At 42.1% G+C, this 16,290-nt stretch overlaps 1 protein-coding gene across 3 annotated transcripts; it reads right to left on the bottom strand.

The window, feature by feature from the left end:
* Positions 1 to 11,591: 11,591 nt before the first annotated feature.
* On the bottom strand, positions 11,592 to 15,877 carry LOC147463733 (beta-carotene 3-hydroxylase 1, chloroplastic-like). 3 transcript variants are annotated; one of them, XM_086490500.1, is made up of 8 exons: positions 15,058 to 15,877; positions 13,131 to 13,190; positions 12,966 to 13,037; positions 12,729 to 12,863; positions 12,515 to 12,640; positions 12,304 to 12,360; positions 12,049 to 12,173; positions 11,592 to 11,947 (listed from the first exon to the last, which is right to left on the bottom strand). In XM_086490500.1, the coding sequence occupies exons 1-7, from the start codon at positions 15,481 to 15,483 to the stop codon at positions 12,090 to 12,092; spliced, it is 960 nt and encodes a 319-aa protein (XP_086346626.1). In that variant the 5' UTR covers positions 15,484 to 15,877; the 3' UTR covers positions 11,592 to 11,947; positions 12,049 to 12,089. The 3 variants fall into 3 exon arrangements, with proteins under 3 accessions (XP_086346626.1, XP_086346635.1, XP_086346617.1); XM_086490509.1 differs by having other exon boundaries at positions 11,592 to 11,921; XM_086490491.1 differs by having other exon boundaries at positions 11,592 to 12,173.
* Between the last annotated feature and the right edge of the window lie 413 nt (positions 15,878 to 16,290).

Raw genomic sequence — 16,290 nt, 5'->3', positions numbered from 1 at the left:
TTGGGTCACCCTATCTCTTGCCTCTTGTGTGACCTTCACTTGGTCTCCCTCTCTAGCGCTTGCACATCTATTCCTCACCCCAAATGGTCCACAAGCACCTTAGCATCCTCACACTTGGCATTCAAGCCCCCCCATAAGCTACACATGCCATGTTGGCTCTCTATACACAGAAGCATTCTTTATATAATATTTTATAAAAATATTGTTAAGCTAATAAAAGCGTTTATATCCTAAGTGACCAAACACACTAGGGCCTCATCATCAACAACAAGTGAGAGCTCAAAAAAATCAACACCTAGGTCTTCTATCAAATGGGTCAATTACAAGTGAGATAGGGCAAAAAAGTTCAAAGCTAATGCAATCAAATGTAGGGCCGAACGAAATTTTGGTCCAACTAGGTAGAGTATGGATCAATTTTTTCAATGCCGTGTCATCCTAAGCTCTATTATTATAAATTAGTTGTAGCGGCAATCCTAGGGCCTCTCCTAACTTCTCAAATGGACATCAGTAGTGCAGTTTCTACTACAACTCTCCCAAACCTAGCATAGCCAACAACACTCCAAGCCTCATTGAAGCTCTACTAGAAATAGAGCATGACCAATTCAATGTTAAGTGGCAATGGCAAAAAGATGTCAATTGGGATCACTTGACCTCCTAGTCAAGTTGGGGAAAAAAAAAACATAAATTTTCTTTTGATTTTTACCTTTCAACAATAGCCACGATGATTTTTCTCATCGTGGCTTTCTATTTAACCATGTACAAATGTATTTAGTTGTAAAGGGTCTTAGACACCTTGTCCGTATAGTTAATTTATGTGGTAAGACCACTCTATGCATTGCTTCGCAATAGAATGATTTATCCCTATGGTACTTCCCTTTTTTTACCTTGCAGGGGGATAACCACCACTCTTATCAATTCGGATGGGGAAAATAATATCTTCTTTTGAAGGTAACACACATTTATTTATTTTTGGCAAAACTCACTATTGTGAGTGAATTATATTGATCATCTCAAAAAATTACAAGAACTGGCCATGCTTGTGCCGAGCCATGACACCATCCAGAGACCAACTTACATCACCTATCTGGCGAGCCACCCCTAACTACCTGCCCCCATGCCCTTGATACACCAGGTTCATTATCATGTTCTTCACTAATCTTCTGGTTTCATGATTTTCCCCTTACCTAAGCATTCCGCTGACAACAAGGCACAGGTAACCCTAGACCAATCATCCGAGTTTTGCTTGCGCCCGAGCGTCCATATTAGCCCTCTGCTTTCTTGTATAATTTATGCGAAGCTTGCCACCTCAGGAACTCCTTCAAACACACGGCGGTTCCTTGTTTGCCATACATTATATAAAAAGCAACCTGATAATTTGAGTGCAGATGAGGATGGTAGGGCTACCCAAGTTCTTACCTCCAAGGAGTAAATCAGTCTTGAAAAAACTAATTTTCCATGTTCTTTGGATCCACTTGCAAATTTTTCATGTAAGGCCTCTGATAGTTGGGCATTCCATAAAAAGGTGGGTCAGATCCTCACCAACCATCCTGCACCCCAGGCATCGATCTGTCCCTATCCCTCTCTTTTGAAGGTAACACACTTTCTAACCTCCAAATATGCTTGCTTTTGTTCAATTTATGAGCCATGTTATATTCACTTTGAGCCTCTCAAATTTGTTTCACCCTATTTACTACTACTACTACTACTGGCTCCATTGTTCTATCCATTAATTAATTTCCTTAGAAGATTCCTTGAACACCTTAACTTTTGAAACTAGCCGCTCAATTGGAGGTGATGCACGTGCTCCCTTCTGTATGCCCTATTTCCCCTTCCTCGTCTTGCCCGCCCCACCCTATCCTGTGGTCTTGTGACCAGCCAAACCACTCCTACAGCATCAAAGACAATCAACCCCATCATCTGACTGTCCTTGTTGGGTGCATGAAAACCTGCAACAAAGAAACAGACACACAATGCCATCGTACTCCTCCCTCCAACCTCATCCTCGTCCTCGTCCTCCTCCCCATCCTCTTGCTCCACACTCACCTTGCCTTGTGTTGATCGTGGGCTCATCCTCATGGCCCATGGTGGTAGTGGAAGCCATCATCTGCTGTAGAGAGAGAGAGAGAGAGAGAGAGAGAGAGAGAGACCTCCATGTGTCCACCCATATCAGAGAGAAAAAAGAGACACACGGCTAGCTATGCGTGCCAGCTACCCTCTCAATCACAACCGTGTTGATCAGTTGGACTTGAGATCAATGTTGAACTCATCGCGATGGAATAAACATGCCAGACAGGTGAGCTACAGAGCATGCAGGGCAGAGAGAGAGAGAGAGAGAGAGAGAGAAACTGCACACTTGCATCTATGGCTTCTGGGACCTCCACACGAGCATGAGAGAGACACGAAGGCAGGATCGCTTGCACGATTCCACTCCACTTGATCCCTCCAGCGACTCATCTGGAGAAAGCCACTCCAATCTCGCTCGCTTCAGTTGGCCGCTGTTAACCTCGCAACCAGACTCGCTACAATGGTCATCCACGTTTGCCGACACTTTAAAATCTCTCTCTCTCTCTCTCTCTCTCTCTCTCTCTCTCTCTCTCTTCCATGTGCCACCTTGCGATTTTTTCACCTCATTTCAAGTGAGAATCTGGGTTGATTCTCCCTAATGAGACTAAAAAAAAGACGTTTTGGCCACCTACTGGATACCTTATTTTTGGGTGATTGTTTTTCACTTTTTCAATAGTCACCTCGTAGGTTTGGCTCACCTACAAGATGAAGAGGGGAATTATAAGCATAGGTCTCCCTAATGCCACTCATAATTGAACGGTTCTACTAGATAAAAATAGACCTAAATGTATTAGTTAATGATCAATAAATATCTAGATGTGTGGCCTACTATTGGAGGATCTCTATCTCTACTTTTGTATGTATTGACCATAGCTCTACATGTCTCTATATGTACATCATAAGCCAGACAATCAATCAAAGCTAGTATCACCTCCAGGGCTAGAAAAATACATTTTTCCTAACCGACCAAAATAAGGGGAAACTTGAAATTCTCTCGGTTTTTAGGTCAAAATTTGAAGCTTTTACCTCTAATTACACTAAACTTGTGTAAATTTGCCGGTTTTCTTAAAGGCAAGCTCAAAATCTAACCGGGATTTTATAATTTCAGCCGGTTAAAATACACTAGACCCCGGTTTTTTCTAAAACTGATCACCTCTCTTCTCCTCCATCATCAATTGTATCAAGTTTTTTTAATTGAGCGACTATATTTTAAGCTATGTTGACTTAGTATGTTTCTATTTTTCCAACATTTAGTCTAAAACTCATAATCTCTATATGTACGTCATAAGCCAGACAATCAATCAAAGCTAGTATCACCTCTCTTCTCCTCCATCATCAATTGTATCAAGTTTGTTTAATTTAGTGACTATATTTTAAGCTATGTTGACTTAGTATGTTTCTATTTTTCCAACATTTAGCCTAAAAGTCATTATCAAAAACACAAAATCACTTGATTGATTGTCAAGAGACTTTGAATCTGAAATCTATTTATGTAGAATCAACATATGGGACATGGACAAGTAAGAAACTTATTCATATACGTGCAAAGATCCATATTTTTACATCACTAAAAGAATTGGTGAGGTCCACGATGAAATACTTGGCCGATAAAGTCATGTAGTCATTTTAAATTTTCTAATGGTTTGGTCTCAATTATCTATATGGGGATCATGATCAACATCATCTCTACAGGTGGTAAACCAATCATACATGACGGCGTATAAAATCTTCAAACTCTTGAAGGAAAAAAATCACAGATTTTAAAAATGAGAGCAATTAGATAAACAAAAAGAAACATTTTTTCTTCGTTTCCAAAGTAGTGAGGAATTGTGCAAAAACGTGGCACGATATCAAATAAATTCATAAGATTGCTTCTTACAAGGCCACACAACAAGTACTAGTTTGATAAAAAGAAGAAGAAAAAAAATAGTGCCTGTTCTAGTGGTCAGTTATGTATATGGTTGCCATGGTTGTTGGCTCCCTGTAAAAGCCGTTTTAGTGTATGTAAAAGCCGTTTTAGTGTAGTCCATATGTACCCATGGCTCCTTGTAAGAGCCATTTAGTGTAGTCCCTATGTAGACATTTCAGTGTGGTCCCTATGTCCCTATGGCTCCCTGTAAAAGCCATTTCACTGTAGTCCCTATGTCCCTATGGCTCCTTGTAAAAGTCGCTTTACTGTAGTCCCTATGTACCATGGCTCCCTATAAAAGTCATTTCAATGTAGTCCCTGTGTACCCATGGCAAGGATAATTTGCATGGGCCATGATGGGAATGATGTATTTTTCTTGTTTTTTCTTAATACAAATAGCCAACATAATGTGGGAATTGAAAAAAAAAAGATTGCTTCTTACAAATCAAATCTAGAGAACATGTCATAGAAAAGATAGGAAAGCTCATGTTTATTTAAAACAAAAATAGATTCAACTTTTTTTTTTGGCAATACTCACAATTTTGAGTTGGTAATATATATCTCAAAAAAGAATTACATAACATATCAAGCCCTGCTCCAACCAAGCCAAGACATCTAAAGATCAACAACATGTTAGATACATCAACTATTACAGGAGCCACCCAATCGTTCCAGAGAGCTAAAACAAAAATATCGGCCAACAAGGGAGCCACGCTAAGCAAAGAAGGCCTAGAACCTTTCTTTCTTGTAGCTTTAACCATTGCTTTAATGTGTAAAGATATTTGGCAACTTCATTGTAATGAAGGTCCTAGTCCGCAAGCCATTATAATCCTAAGATAATTTTTTCACACTACATATTCAAAATTTAGAAGTCAGGTCCTTGTAGCCTTGAATTCAAATTTCAAATACAATATCATTCTATTGCACATGTGTTTCATTCTCTTGTACTTCATGGAAATGACATACCATCACTCCTCCATGACCATGACATTGTAACACTAACTTCCTTGAGCATAGAGACTACCATTCGTATCATGGGTCACTTGCAAGGAATGTGTTGAACACAATCACATGCAATCAAATCATGGGTCACTTGCAAGGAATGGCTTGAACACAATCACGTGCAATCTACAAGTATTGTAGGATTTCACATTGCTTGCCCCCATGGTCTACTTGCAAAGGCCATGGATCTAATGCCTCATAAGTATGGCTCTCATTCACAAGTTGGCTTACCGATATGCTTGTCAGATTTGTGTCTCCCAAAGGTTTCTTGTTTGCAGGTCACTTCCCAATGAGAAGCTCTAGCAAGATCACCTCAAATGAGTAGACGTCCCCTTTGAAAGTGCACCTAAAGCTTTGGTAGTACTTTGGAGGCATATAACTAGGTTCTTGATGCCAATGTGCTCACCCTCACGTGAATCTCTAGTGCACTTATTAGCCTTGCAATGCAAAGTTAGTAGAGAGTCTAGCCTCAAGTTTTTTGTCTAGTAACATGTTGTTGGCCTTTATGTCCCTGCGGATTATATGGGGCAGCCACTCTTGATGCAGAAGGCATAGCCGTCGGACTGCCCTGCATGAAATTTGCTTCTAGTATTGACATGTCTACCTCTGTTTCATCCCCTCATCTCCATGCAACCTATCATCTAAGCCTTTACCTTCCATGTAGTCATATCCTAACAACTTCTCTTCGCCCACCTTGAAATAGCCTAACAAGGGCACCAAGTTTCTATGTTAAATCTTGAGCAAAGTACCTATCTTTGCTTGTGAGCTCTTTGTCTCCTTGATAACAGAGTTGTAGCAACTTGATGGCAACCATAGACCTATCTTACGTCAACTTTGTACACTTTCGTGAAACTCTCTATGCCAAGCCTTTACCTTCCATGTAGTCATATCCTAACAACTTCTCTTTGCCCGCCTTGAAATAACCTAACAAGGGCACCAAGTTTCTATGTTAAATCTTGACCAAAGTCCCCATCTTTGTTTGTGAACTCTTTGCCTCCTTGATAGCTGAGTTGTAGAGACTTGATGGCAACCATAGACCCATCTTTAACCTCAACTTTGTACACCTTCCTGAAGCTCCATATGCCCATGAGGATCTCCTAGCTAAAAATGTTTGGCACCTCTATAAATTGTGGAAAAGTAAGCTTCCCAAGAGGCCTCTCAAAGGTAGCCACATTGATGTTGAGGAACTCCCTCTCCCCTTCTATGTTATAGTCATTGCATGATGCCAAAGATTTTTGAGCATGCATCAATATCTAGTTGTCCCTTTTTAGCTCTAAACATGAAGATTGCTCAACACATCATCAGCATCTAGTTGTCCCTTCGTAGGAGTTGTCTCCATGGAGGGGGTAATTGCTGAAAAATAAATGAAATTTGATGGGTCTCTCTCTCTCTCTCTCTCTCTCTCTCTCTCTCTCTCTCTCACTCACTCACACACACACACACACACACACACACACATTGTACAGATCCCTCTATTAGGTTGTCAATTTTCTTGAGGAGGAGGTGAATGCGCTTTCTAAAGGCAAACATGCGGTTTTTAGCTCCGTCTTGCAACCATCAATTTGCCCCATGTTCCTTGCTCATGATAAGGTCCAATATGGGGACCTCTCTCTCTTTTCTTTCTTGCACACAAAATGGTTGCATGGCCATTTGTTTAGACTAGGGTAGATAGAAAACTTCCTCATTTTAAGGCCAACTTTGCGACGTTGATGATCTTTTATGCTTTACTATTTAAAGTTGGATGGGTTGTGCACTATCTAGATTGTATGTCTCTAGTTTCTCTAAATGGTTAGAGATTGATAAGATGCGGCTATTGAGGTCCTGTATACTGTGTGATCACTATTTGTGTCCCTTCTACCTTTCAATCAATTCATTTTTGTCGTAGAGAGATGAAAATACACATCTCACTAACAATAGAAACATTTTAATTCACATTAAGCTATGCTAAAAGTGCATCTCTCCCTTTTTCTTTCTCTTCCAGGTACCAAGAAACAAGGCTCAAGGAAGTAGCACACGACTTTCTCAAACTATAAGTAAAGGACAAACATCTATAACAATGAGAGAGCTACATGGAATGCAGGATAATTTGTTGTCATCTCTGAATGATTTGCAAGTTATAAATAAATCACCTCTATTGCTTTAAAGTATTTTGACATGCAATGCTCTGCCATAGTAATTTATGATTATTCACTACAATATTGTATCCCTAGACTAAGGTAAGATTTGTCTAATACATTTGAGTAGATTCGATTGTTGATGCTCCCTTCGTGTAGCCTATTGTGCGCCTCAAGTCTAATTCCCTCGCGAGCTCCTTGTTGCATGCAAGAAGGATGTTGCGCTTACATGCAGTTGAGGCTGGGTTGTAGTGATCAAAGTAATCTTCTAGGTTGTTGGATATGCTACTATGAGCACCAAGGTCTGCAGGTCTAATGAGCAATTTGCAACAGTTTACGGGTGATATCCATAAAATAGTTATCCTCAGTTCGTGCATGCAATTTAGGAGTGCTTTAGATCTTCCTTCTTTTTTACCCATGCCCACATCAATTATGAGTTACCCCCCTCCCTCCACTAGCGGCACCTCAAAAGGGTGCAATTAGAGTTTGACATCTTACCCTTGTGTGTATGTGAGCAGAGAGAGAGAGAGAGAGAGAGAGAGAGAGAGAGAGAGAGAGAGAGAGAGGGGAGAGAGAGCTCCATGGCACCCCAGAGAGGTTTCTAAGATCATGTATATACGAAGACGCTATAGAAAAACATTGACTACTAAATTGTTTAAATAGCACTTGCTGCATGCGGTAGATGCAAACCTTGATGAAGATCAAACCTTGACATGGGGAGCATCTACTAAGGGAAATCCAAGGGGTTTCTACAATGTAAAGCGCTATCGAATAGTTGCGCAGTTGAAATAGGCCATGGACGATGTTGACAAATAGTGCATTAACAATTGTTGGAGACTAAGCATTGGCGGGAATATGCGCTCATTGTTGACAGTGCTAGAGATGATTGGCACGCAATACCTATAAGGACAACCTCGCATAAGATGAAGTCGCATATGTGAGTGTGTGTGTGTGTGTGTGTGTGTGTGTGTGTGTGTGTGAGAGAGAGAGAGAGAGAGAGAGAGAGAGAGAGAGAGAGAGAGAGATGTTCATCTAGGTGCAAGACAGTAGTCATATGTTGTGGTGAGTGTAGGCAACATGCAAAACTACGCTTGGGGCTTCTATGGTTGATATGGGATAGTCACCTAGCTGGCGCTCTTGGGTGCCAGCTTGAGTGTGCCTCCAACTCAAGGTCATGTGAGAGCCAACATGGTGGGCTAGTTTTCAATGTGTGGAAGTGGCGCTTGCCTATGCGGAGTCACATTACACTAAAAATTAGAGGTCGTGGTTGTACTTTGTGCGAGCCTCAATTCTTTGTTTTTAATATAAACCTAATTTTAATATAGATATACAAGATATAGATATAGATTCCACTAGATCATGATGCCAGGTGTTTCATCAATTCCTCCCACCTACCGAATTGAGTGCCCACAAACCTATCCACCAATCAAAAGAATACAAGCTACAACAACCTAGGTATTCTTCAATTCAATCCTTGTAATGAGTGTCTTCTAACGTCTCTCTCTAATGAGTGTCTTTTCTCTCATCCAACCAATTATAAAATCATACAGTTTTAAAAATAATCTTCCCTTTTTCACTAACAAAAAGGGAACACATCACTATGGCCTTAGCCCTTCGGACACGCTAAAAACAAGGAAAATTAAGTGAGCATTAAATGGAAGGACCATTTTACAATGATACAAAGAACAGTTACATTATAAAAGGAAGGTATAATATTTATAAAACCTTCCTTTTCAATCAAAGAGGACACTTGTCTACCATCAAAAACCTTTGTACATTTTCTCAACCTTGCCCTATGGCCTTCTGCACGCCATAAAAATTTCACGCCATATAATTTTGAAGTTGATTGATTGTTGACATTTCAAGTGATTTTAAAAAAACTCACCCCCTATAATTTTAAAAGTTGATTGTCCACATCATGGCTTGGCATTTACTTAATAAACTATGAAGAATGTTTATTTGAATTTTTTGTATGCAATGTTAAATGCTATTTCACACACACACTCACTCACACACACACACACACACACACACACACACACACACACACACACATATATATATACTATTATAAAAGGGGGAGGAATTCCGGAGGACCCTGGAGCATTCACAACCTCCTTCAAGCAACCAGTGTGCCATGTAGCTCTGGCATTACAGAGGACAACACGTGTAGCTATAGAGAGAGAAAGGTGTCGGGAGAGAGAGAGAGAGAGAGAGAGACTCTAGGTCCATGTCCACAATTGTGAGAATGCCACTGTACCCATCAACTCCTTCTCTATAGAGTGCGATCTTTTGGGAAGTTATCCAAGTGCTGCTCTTGAATAGCCTAGTAGTCAACTTCCTTATCTTTTCTAACCTCGCCCCAAAAGAGGGTGCTCTTCCTATGAGTTTTAAAACCTTTCACATTCCAAGAGTAGATTGCACAATCCTCCATCATTGAGAGAGGGGTACAAATTCATCCACCTTGAGGAACTCTTCCTCCAAGATATCTTTCCTTGAGTCCTCCTCCATCGTGGCTTTCTCGACCATCGTTTGGGAGCTTTCCATTTGAGTGGTCAAAAGATTCTTGAGATTAGTAAATCGAAGAATCTCAAACATGTTGTAAGGGGTTTTGGGACTATTCGATGGTTGTTTTAGTTGGCCAACGGCCCACTCTCAAGACTTGAACTAGTTGCAAGAGATGTTGAACACCTGCTTTCATCCTTCATCCTTCTTCCTAAAGGTAGGTGACAATACAATCTTTTGAAACACTTGAGGTTGTCATTTTTTTTAAAAGCAATGGGCAAGAATTGATAATGCAAGGTGGCCTTTCCATTGCTATTGTGGGTAAGCAAAGGCTTCTCTGATTTTTCTAGGGTATTCATGTTCACATTGAGCTGCCCATCTTTCCCTGATTTCTCTAGGGTATTCACGTTCACATTGGGCTGCCCATCTTTTTTTTATTGTTCATTATCCTTATGTGGTGAATGTGGTACGCCCTTTCTCCGACAATGGGGCTTGCTGCTATGACTACGATGACGGGGCAAGATCTAACAAAGTGTTCAAAGTTGCTACACTTAAAGCATGCACCAAAAAAGGTGCCAAATGTTGAGGAATGACCTTCACAGTAGCCCCCACATTCACTACAAGATTCTTGGGCAGGGGCTTCATGAGATTCCACCATATGCACACCTTGTTTGCTACGGTGCATGCTGCTCTGTTGGATGGCACAAATAATAGGGTACCGAGTGATGTTGCCAAGTCTTTCTAGTTGTTACTCAACCACAACAAAAGGTTGGCAAACTCTTCCCAAAGTGGGAACATATCATTAAATGCATCAATGAAATCAAAAGAGGGATCCCAAGGCTTTTAGCTACGATTTTATCCACCAATGCCTCGTTGAATTTCATTGAGATCAAACTTTTGCTAGGTATTGGATAAACACCAGTAGACCATACTGTTTAAGCGAATTAGAGCTATATAGCCAATTTATCAATTCGTCTTTGGTAAGCACCCTGCCCATGAACCCAAAAATAAGAATCAAGCTGCTTCTTGGGGAGATGTTTCTTGATTAGGGCAGGAGTGACAACCACGGTGAGTGCATCTTCCACATGCACTCTTTCGCGGAGCGTTTTACTGAGAGCTTGGAAAGCTCTGTCACCCTTGGTAGATTCCAAGGCACCGACATAAGCCTCTAATTCCTCATGCAACCTCTTGTTGAGAGCCTGATATCAAGCTAAGGATATCAGTGGGCTCTTTCTTGATCTGCACTTTAAATCCTCTCAAATTGTCCTTATTCATTTTGGCAAGGCTGTTCTAGCTGCCTCCATAGTCAGCCTTCCCAGTGTGTTGTGCAATGTCTTTTGGGCCTTTGAAAAGAGAAGATATATGAACAACTGGTCATATTGGAAACCTCCCCTCAAGGTGAAGAGACTCAAATCCAAATATCACTGCATTGAGAGCTAGACTCAAAGCTGAAGAAGAACTATAGAAACACACCGGTTTTTTCCAAGGGCAGGAAAAATGGACAGATGCTTCAAACAACTTAGGAGGGAGAATTATAGGGTAGCTATCCCTATCTTCCAACCACCTGAACTTACCATCAGGAACAAGGAGTATCTGGAATATGCCTGAGGTCACTTTGAGAAACTCTTCAACCCTGTGGAAGCTGTTTTTGATGACAAGGTAGCAACCAGAGAGTCTCATCTGAGCACACCATAAAATAGAATCCTCCCTGCTAGTTCTGAATCAATGACCTTGACCTTCTCACTAGCATTTCTTGCAGGCTGTCCCAAAACAGAATTTGACGCAAGAGATGTACCATCCTCAAGGCCAATTGCATTACAAAGACCATGATGTTGAAATTGAAGACAGTCAAAAGACATAATAAACACTAAATCTCACATAACCCTCCTGAATAATTAGTCATTTTTTAACCAAAATACTTAAGGCCGGACTCCTGACGTTCAAATTCATTCATTTTTAAAGGTGTTTCGTGCTTGACAGTGATTCACATGTCTCTATTATGAAAAGAATCATCACACAAATTGCCTCTTACAAAACTTTAGTATAGTACAATAAATGGATCACAAATTTTGCGTGATGTACACTTGCTGACAATGGATGCACACATGTACAGTCCACGTTGCCATAAAAGGCACCATCTGAATCCTCTGCATGTCATGGCACTACCTTTCCTCCAAGACCTTGGAAAAAAGCATCCCTTCATATAATTTTTTCCATTGGTAAGACGTACATACAGACTGGTAGAGCAGGTCTATGACATACATTATCTATTGCCGAACATGACATGAAAGCAACTGAAGTCCTGCATTTGGTCACTTTCTCTCACCCTGCGAGCCATTTTCCTTCATATAAGCTGGTCAGAAGAGAACACCATATTCATAAGCACACTGCCCAATATCTTCCTATATACTAAACAACAGTCAGTCGCCAAGAACCGGCTGGAAGCTCACCAACCTCCATTTCTCCCTCTCTCTTCCCCCGTCCAGAGGATGTTTTCAATGGGTAGATGTTGGCAGCTTCTTCCTAATTTGTATCATTTTCTCCAGTTCTTCGGCTCCACCCACTTGTGCCTCCAACTCCTGACGTTTGTAAAGAGATGCCAAAATTGACAGAATGGCAATGTGAGAGAGAGAGAGAGAGAGAGAGAGAGAGAGAGAGAGATCCAAAGAGGCAGTTTGAAAGGCGTAAAACAAAACCATGGGAGCCTACCTGTGGTCCAAGAAACAATCCAAATGGCACGCCTTTAAATTTATCAGCATGGTGAAGCTGTAACACCAAAAGTAAACAACACAAGGTGACTAGCAATGGGAAAAGAAAGACAAGCCTTCTCCAAAAACTAGAGCAATACAAGAGCATCCTAGGTAACCCCAGACAATAACAAAAGGTTCAGTAGAAAACCCGTGCTGTACTCACACGATACCTGATGTGCAGCCGCAACCTTCTGGAAGTACGGAACGTCTGCAATGGGCCCTACCGGGAACCTCCGATGTACCAACCCATCATGTACAAACATGTAAGCAATTCCGAAGACAGTAATACCCAAGCCCTGTCATGCCATGCAGCACATTGAGAAGAGTGAACGCAACAGCTTATAAGCAAAGGCTTGTAATTGGAGACATGGTTAAGAATCTTACAGCCCCAAAGCAAAGCCCAGGAATCAATCCCCTATGAAAGAAACCATATGCCATCAAGGCAATTGCGGGCACTGCATTAATTATGGCAAAAATGTCGTTCAATTCAAAAGGTCCGTCTCTTGGGCGATGGTGAGACTGCATCACCATAGAGACTACAAATTAGATCGTAAGTGGCTCTTGCAGTAACTAATAAGAGACTGAGAGAATTGCTTGATTGCAGAATCACATGCAACTCACCTCATGCATGCTCCATAATGAGTCATGCCAAAGAGCATCGTGTGCCCAGCGAGCCCAATACTCCATGCCAACCTGGAGTGATTTCAAGTTCAAGCCACATACTAGAAAAACAGCATGTTCATCCTTGTTGATATCCTCAAAAAAGTAGGGAGAGAGAGCTCCTACCGATGCACCAAATGCCAATGAGAAAGTTGCAAACACCTCCGACACGGGAACCTCTGCACCCTACACTGGCAAGCAAAGATGTCAATGTAAACCAACACAGTAGCAAAACTCCTATAACACAAGGCAAACAAGGGATGAAGAATTTAACAAGTAGCAGCTTTGCTTGCAAGCTCGAGCTGCTCATCACAAAGGTACTCATAAACCAATTGCAGAACCTGGCAGGGGCTACCCCATAATCACAAAGTAACATAAGATATTTACATAGCCCAAGTTGTATACATCTGCACTTCACTAAAAACATAGGCAACGCCGAAACTTAATCAAAAGTGTATCATTGCTGCCCAAGAAGACACACCACCTTTCCATCCCCCTATCAATGGCCATGATTACAAATCAAAGCCTGAATAATCGCACTGCGCAGGATAATGCCAATACTCCATATTAAAGTTGACAAAGTACTGCCAAAGACAGACAATAGGGCCCTACTCTTCTATGAAAATAGTGACCATTGTCGAGTGAGAGAATCCACCCACAAAAAAAACATTTCCTTGATAATTCCATGCCTTTGATGTGGTCTCGCAGTTTCCAGCTGCCAGGAGCAACTCAAATGTACTCAAACCACTTTTTATAGGGCCCTTCTTTCGCCTGGATGCCTCAGACTTAGTACTAGGGTCAAAAATAAAAAACCTCCCCCCTCTCTGGCCCTTTTCCTGCGATGAAGAACTTACATCATTAGCTCTACTCCGGTTACCCTCCAGGGAGAGGGTGGGCATAGAACAACACGGGAATGAACATAAGGTCCATCACTCATGGTACCCATGAAATTCAAGTCTGAGCTTTCATTTCTGAGCCCAAGAGCAACGCATTACAATGAAACCATCTATCACAAAGGAGAATCAGGCAATGTAGTGCTAACTAGGGCTTAAGTCCTAACCCTAGATAGTCTTATAATGAAAACGCTGTCACAGTTCTTGAGGAGTGCAATGAGAACGTTTGATCGCTCCTGGCATCACAATGTGACTTTGTTTTGAGCGTGTTATTCTACTTTTGGCGTTAGCCACAGAGTATGGCATAACTCTGTCCACGAATCAAACAGGGGGACCTTGGAAGGGAATTACAAAACAAAGGCATGCATCTAGGGCTGCTTGCGGCTCTTTAAAGAAAATTAACTCAATTAAAAGACAAAAAAGTCGTAAGATGATTCGCCTTGCCGATGGCCGTTCCGCTTAGCTGAAGGGGCGGGGAGCTAGCCCCGAGGGCGGGTATAACTCAATGGGTCAGAGTGTCAGATTGTGAATTTGAAAACACAACCCTGGAAATGTTTTTTGCGTTATTTCAAAATGAGTTTACGTAATTATTGATGCGCGACTTCGTGAATGAATGCTTCTTCCAAACTCCTTCTAACGAGCCCGCTTCTGAACGGCAAAAAATCACTAGCTTATCAGATTTTTTATCAGCAAAAATCAAAAGAAAAGTAGGCAGCACATGGGAATGCTCTATCCAAAGGTAGCAGCTACATAAGCGTTTATTATACGATAATTTGTAAGGTGGAATGATCCAGGTCATTCTTCACAAAGAAATTCATTTACTTTGTTTAAAAGAAAGTCTGTCGGAAGCATGCACAGATTTGTCAAGGGTGGGGAGGAGTAAATTATAATTCGCTCGACTGCTCCAGCATGGAGAACAGACACATTGTGCCATAAGAGTATCTTTCCCTGTGCGACTTGAGGCTACTTGCGGGCAGCTACATTCTTTCAGCTGACTCTTTAAAGTAATCCGCAGAGGGATAACTTTAACTCCTACATCGAGGTTTAAACCCATGCAAAGCCAATGCAGTTTCCTCACTAGTGCAATGCCAGTAATAAGCAAGGGACCCGATCATACAAGTGGGCAAACTAAAGATTGTCACCGAGAATAAATGCATTACCTGCGTTTGCCATGCGAAGCGGTAATAGACAGCCCCGGCGGCAAGAAATGTGATGCCGACAGTGGAAGCAACTGCCGCAAATAAATAAGTCGTTCGCTCAGATTTTCTCCTCAATTCCTTTTCCAGTCTCCTCTTCTGGCCTTCCGCATCGATCGCAGAGACAACAGCTTCAGCGAAATCAATGGGAGACGGCTGATCGGAGCAGGCCTCCAAATCTGAGCTGCCTGATTCGGCAGAGACACCCCCTGCTGGCCCAGGTCTTGAGGGAGCCTGACTCTCTGCAAGTGTCGCCCTTGACAGACTTGGAAGAAAGGCGAAATGCAGGGACCTTTGCGCAATCACTTCATCTCGTCTACTACGGAAAAAGCTTCTCGAACGGACAATGCGGAGGGATGTCGATGGCGTCAGAAAAGAGCTGCAACCCATTGAGGAGAAACCCTAATGGGAGCGCCCACTGCCCACTAAGGTCAATCTACGAACTGAGAGCGGGGAAGTAAATCGCAAAGAAGGGCTTGCGCAACCGCAATTGGCGTATAAATAAGCAGTGGGGGTTGCGGGCGTGGGTGGGCGTCTGTGTGTGTGTGTGCGCCAGAGAGAGAGAGGGAGGCCCAGAGAGCGAAGGCGTAGCCTGTAGGGAAGCTTGACAGCACGCACGCGGGCGTGTGGCGAGGAGGAAGAGCGAACGCCCGCCGTTTGGTAGAGTGCTTCTTCCAGAGCTACTCTCGCGCGAGCTTTTGGCTTTGCAATCTCTGCTCATCCACGTGTTCGACCACCATTGCTCCACGTCCCTCGTCTCTCATCGCGCTTTCTGGAACAGGCCACTCATTGACTCCCAAAAAATTCTAGTGGTCTACCTTTTGCTATCCCTCAACTCGACGCCCACACAAGATGAGTTCTTCCAGAGGAATTGTCCATTTTAAAATCCCACAGTCTTTTTGAGCCCTATCCCTCCTCAATATCTCACACGGGCATGTGTCCACGCCATATGAGTGAGTAATGATTGGTCCAATCCGTTTTTGGTAAATTTGAGAAAATAAGAACTCAAGTGCACAAAACATGTAAATTCGAGCGTCCCCCTCTCTCCTTCTTCGGATTCAAACCCAGGATGTCACCTTTGCAAGCCTATCACCTTAACCACCTCACCTGCACGTGCTTGTTGAAAACATTGGGAGGTGTGTTTCTTCTATGATGAAGCCGTCGCATTGTAAATTCAAGTCAGTTTAGTAAACTCGG

Source organism: Adiantum capillus-veneris, chromosome 2, assembly GCF_014529385.1.
Source record: "Adiantum capillus-veneris isolate H3 chromosome 2, ASM1452938v2, whole genome shotgun sequence".
Lineage (NCBI taxonomy): Eukaryota > Viridiplantae > Streptophyta > Polypodiopsida > Polypodiales > Pteridaceae > Adiantum > Adiantum capillus-veneris.
This window is presented reverse-complemented; position numbering and strand designations above follow the sequence as displayed.